General features: G+C 31.5%; 1 protein-coding gene across 1 annotated transcript in view; it reads left to right on the top strand.

Moving 5' to 3' along the window:
- The window catches only part of LOC105626464 (reticulocyte-binding protein 1-like), a 10,290-nt gene extending 6,602 nt beyond the window's left edge, over nucleotides 1–3,688 (top strand). Inside the window, exons 3-5 of the mRNA XM_012207766.1 lie at nucleotides 40–128; nucleotides 878–1,164; nucleotides 2,974–3,688. Of these exons, the coding sequence (XP_012063156.1) occupies nucleotides 40–128; nucleotides 878–1,164; nucleotides 2,974–3,688 (1,091 nt within the window). The remainder of the gene's footprint in view (nucleotides 1–39; nucleotides 129–877; nucleotides 1,165–2,973) is intronic.
- The last annotated feature ends 1,649 nt before the right edge of the window (nucleotides 3,689–5,337 follow it).

Here is a 5,337-nt window from a genome sequence, read left to right as displayed (position 1 = left end):
GAGAGAGAGAGAGAGAATAACGAAAATTATTTTTTCAAGGTATCCGAGGATTTTTAACACGTCGTCGCATGCGAAGAAATACGAGCTTAGAATTTCCTTCTAATGTTCCATCGACGCAGAAGATTACGGTAAATATAATTTTTATAATAATTTTAAGCCTTGATCCCTCAAAAAAGTAGTTATGGATTAATTATGGATTAATATTTCAAGGAAATATTAAATAAAATAATACTAATTTATAACATAATAAAGCGTTACGATTACATAATTGTATAAAAAATTAATTTCTGTTTGTTCATGTTACATAAAAATTAATAAAAATTGTATAACGATCTACTGGACCTAATAAAATAAAATCTTTTCTAAATTTTGTTATTGCATTCTTTATAAACGATTTTGCACATAGTTATTTAATGTGTTGAAATTGATCTTGGAATTGAGTCCATCAATTTTCCTCTGTTTTGCCGAGCAGAACAGCTGGACGCAATATTTCGCACGCCACGCCCGTCGGAAGTTTATTATGTAAAAGAGGAAGCGGTGGGTCACTGCTAAACGTCAGCGCTTTCATGATTGCAACAGGCGGTTTGGCAGTAACTGGCTTGGCAAATAGACCCGAGTTTTCCCTTAAAATAATTGTTTCTTAAATCAGAATTGACGTCCACGGAATTGATGTCTTATGAATTGTTTTTGTTACATTTCCTTAAAAACTTCATGTCTCAAAATAAAATTTATTAATAGTAATCAATTATTTGTTAATTTTTCTATAATAATCTAACAAGTATTTTTCTTTAATAGTAATTAAATAACTAATCAATTAACATACTTTCCTTTTTCTAAATAAAAATCAGATGTAATTGAACTTTATGGTAATGTTTAGAGCGATCATCTGATACCGCAGGATACTTCGAATTTGCGAGAAGCCAGACGTCTTCGACGAGAAGAAGCTCTGCGCAATACAACACTCTCGTTAGAGAATGCCTTTGCAACAGGTCGACTTCAACATACAGGCGAATTTCACGATTCTATGCCGTTGCTTCCTTTCGATCTGCTAAATAATAAAACTGATTCAGTCATCTCAAACGATTCTTTGGCTGAAGAAGTTGATATTAAAGAAGATAATATATCTGATAATGCAAAATCTAGTGCCAATGAAAGTGATACCGTGTAAGTAATAATTCGTAAAAGAAATGAAGAATGCATCAATTAAAGTACATAATATTCTTAGAATGTTATTAATATTATTAAAAATTAAAATAGTATTATTATAATCTTTTAAAAATATTATATAATATTTTTAACGTTATGGAAGTATTCTATTGATATTATATATCTTCATATAATATCTTAGTTATTATTCCTTTAATATCCGTGGAATATCATTAAAATATTTATTAATATTAATTATTATTATATAAGATCGCAATGTAAATTTACAATAAGTAACAAGCTTTTATCGATCTGAGCTGAATCTTAATGCTTAATTAAGTGTTTTGTTGGATTTTATTTACACATCCAATTCTACAATTGCGCAATGAAATCATTTTCAATCTTTACACGCAATCTTAAATCGAACTAATGCAATAGTTTTACAAATTAAAGTAAATTGCTATATTTCCTTATGTTTGTATAATGTTATAATAACATTAAATATTATTATTTTTTTAAATAATTATATAATATTATTATCAGCAATTGACATATAACTGTATCTATCAATATTTCAAGGAAATATTATTTAATATTATATAATAATAATAAAATATTATTAAAATGTTACATTCAATATTCTAAGAATACGCCTAAAAATATTACTTAACATTAAATAATATACTTATAGAATTACTCTTTAAATTATAGATTAATAAGCTATGCATTCTCTATATAATCTTCAACGTTTATATTCCTATTAGAAAGATAACGTAATATATTGAAGCTGCGTAAAGTTTTAGATGTTAACAAGAATAACAGCCATCTTTAATCTCATAATAATGCGCAGTCTATACTTATTATTACATATATGTTTCAAATATTAGGATAAAGTCGCCTATTATGATATCTTTTTTTAAAGACATTTTTGTAATTTATTTAATTTGTAATTTGAATTTCTATTTTCATGTCAAATTTATGGAAAATATATTTAAGTTTTATCGCCAAAAGTTAGCAATCGATAATAGCTATACTTTGTTGTATGTGAAATTTTTTATCAAAAATACCGATTTTGATCATTCAAAAAAAAGAGTTTCTAATATGAGATACAAGAATTTTTTCTTGTATGAAATGGTATCAACAGGAAACTAAGGAAAAATAAAGATAAGCTTATATACACACTTTTATTATATTACATACAAGTAAAAACAAAGAATTAAATGTTATATATAATAATTATATAATTTTTCGATGTGTGTGTGAATAATCTTAACAGTCATTTTTAACATTTCGTTCGATAGTGCTTCTAGATACTGAATTGTTTAGATGCTCTCTTATTTAGTTTAGTTAGAAATATCCTGAGTATCTCATATTATGACTTCCAAGCTTTAGGGTTTCACAATCATCAAATCTTTACAGTTAAATCATTATATCATGTGTTTTTCTATAAATATGATATTACTTTATCACCGTATGTATCACTGTATGTATGCAGATTTTATTATATAATATTATACCTAATATTTATTTTTATATAATAAAACAAGATTAACCTCAATAAAATTTGACAACATTCAATTTTACAAATCTTTTTTTGCAACGATTACACGCATGATTTAATAATGAATTTTCTACTAAACAGGTTTCATAACAGTAAAAAGTTCATGAATTAAACATATATGCTTAGTTAGTAGATTTAGTTTAGTAGAAATTCCACTATCTTATATTAGGAACCTATAATCTCATAATAGGCGACTTTACCCTATCTGTTACTTATTGTCTTAAATTAAAAACTGTTGTGTAAACATCTTTTGCTACTTGTCACAGTCGCGAACATCGGACTACTTTCCACAAAGGCAACACCTTCGTTGATCCCACCTTTCCAATCGTGATGCATCTGCTGGCGGATGCATCCCGCAATTGCCACTTCACGGTCAGTCAAAATTCCCATTCAAATTTTAATGCAAATGCTAGAGGAATCAAACCCATGGAACCGACTGTGGATATTGTGATGCTGGGTTATCCGAGAGACAATGAGAATCAATACCTGAATTTCATAACCAGCGTCGAAGATGATCTGAATTCCAATATGGATTCCTTGACTCTGCACGATGTGAAAAGCACAAAGAACATCAGCGACGCCCATCCTTCAACGATCTCCGGCGAGGGTAGTCTTAAGGAACCCTTGGCCCTTCCAGGAGTTTCTCAAGGTGTCGTGATCGAAGAGGTAACCAGCTTAGACGAAGTTGTCCCATCGGAATCGACGAAACCGTCGACCGCACCGAAGACCTCGCTGGATACAAATAGCTCAATGCCATCTGAGGAATGTGCCCTCGAGGACGCGAAGAATGATTTAGGGATATCTCCGAGAACTACGGGTACAACGGAAGACCGGAAACAAGAAGCTGAAGGACAAGAGTCTGATCGCAACCTTGAGAGTGTTGAAGACAGCGATTTACACAGCGACGATGCAAATAAAAATTTTAACGAGTTCTCTGGCAATAGCCGTGAGCACAGGGAAGAAGAGAAGGATAAAACGTGAATATATTCATGAATCATGTATTCGTGGAGACGTGTAGGTTGACATGAGCAGGAGGTCGCGAATTGTATGATCGGCCATTTAATTCCTCCCATTAAAATCGTTAGGAATTTGCAAGACAATGATTGTTAGAATTCCATTAAGATATTTTGCAAGAAGCATTTGCGTTTTATATTATTCTTAACACAAAATTCAGAATGTTTGTTTGTTTGTTTGTTTATGTAGAAATAAATAGACGGGAATAGTACGAGAAGGATATCACTCAGGAATAGTATTACTGTACACGAAAAAAATTATGCACATAGTGCTCAATTACTAATTTATATACGAGGGACATACAACGAACTCTAAAGTCACAATTTTGCTACACAATACAAGCAAACAGTCTCTTTTTCCGCTTTTTAATTTGAATATTGTCTATCTTTGTATATGCAAAGAGCATTAAATAAATTGCATATATAAGATAACTCAATTCGCTTTCACTTTAGAATATCTACCATAAAAAATATTTAATCCAATTAATAAATATTGATAGCTGTAACTTACAAATTAAGTGTATTCTTAGTAATAAGATACTTCTAACGTCTTTACTGCACAATTATGGCCTATGAATTAATTACAAGTTAACTGTGACGCAAAAATCTTAAATTGATGGAAATAATTGCTCGTTTTACTAATATTTCGTGTTAGGATAACTTATTATTTAATCCTGGCTCCTAGAAAATCGAAAATGCAAAAGCGAAAATGCAAAAGTGAATATACAGTATAGAGAAATTTCATCACAGTGAAATGTTTTGTATTCTTTGAATTTCTGTAATTGGCTGTTAATTGCGTCCGTAATAATCAGAAAGCTTCGAAATCGAGCTGACAATGTTTTGCATTTGGATCACGCAGAATTAATGCAAGCAGCTCGGATACAGACCTTGGTACATATTTTTAGTGCCCGCCGCGATCTAAAGAGAGAAAGAGAAGAGAGAAAGAGACGAATGACGATCAGTATCGTGGTCGTCTCGAGCGTCCAGTGAGCGGGGATCCAAGGTAAGGGCACGACGTCGCAGTGACGTCATCGAGCGTCGCGACGACGACGCCGTCGCTGTCGCCGCCACTCGCTATAACACGCGTGCAGGCATCACCGCGATCAGTCGCAACAATTGTTTTTTTTCTTTTCTTTCTTTCATAGTGATCGTCGTGTATATCATCGTTTCCAAATTCTGTCACGCTCGCTAATAGTCACGAGCAATCTGCTACCGCAACTTTGTCACGTACGTCTAGTATCTTTGAAAGGTAAGCGAAATCAGCATTCGCGAGTGCAGCTGCAGATAGATTGCTTCGTTCTGAAAAAGTTTTCGAGACGATATCTTTATCGCATTCTTTTGCTTCACCTTTCTTAATTGATACTTAAGTTATCTACGTATTTTTAAATATGTACAATTTGGCCTTCGATTTGATTGCTTTTCACAGTCATGAAAATGACATTAATGAACATTGAAAATGATGAAATTGATTTTTCTTTTAAAGAGAGACTTTAATTAATAGAAAATGTGTCTGCCATTTTAATGTCTATGTTATATTAGAATTTGCAAACTTTCTAGCTATTAATATTATTATCGATAAATTGCACAGTGAAGATCTCTCTTTTCTCTCTCTCTCTC

This window comes from Atta cephalotes (genome assembly GCF_000143395.1).
Source record: "Atta cephalotes unplaced genomic scaffold scaffold00005, whole genome shotgun sequence".
In the NCBI taxonomy this organism is placed as follows: Eukaryota; Metazoa; Arthropoda; class Insecta; order Hymenoptera; family Formicidae; genus Atta; species Atta cephalotes.
This window is presented reverse-complemented; position numbering and strand designations above follow the sequence as displayed.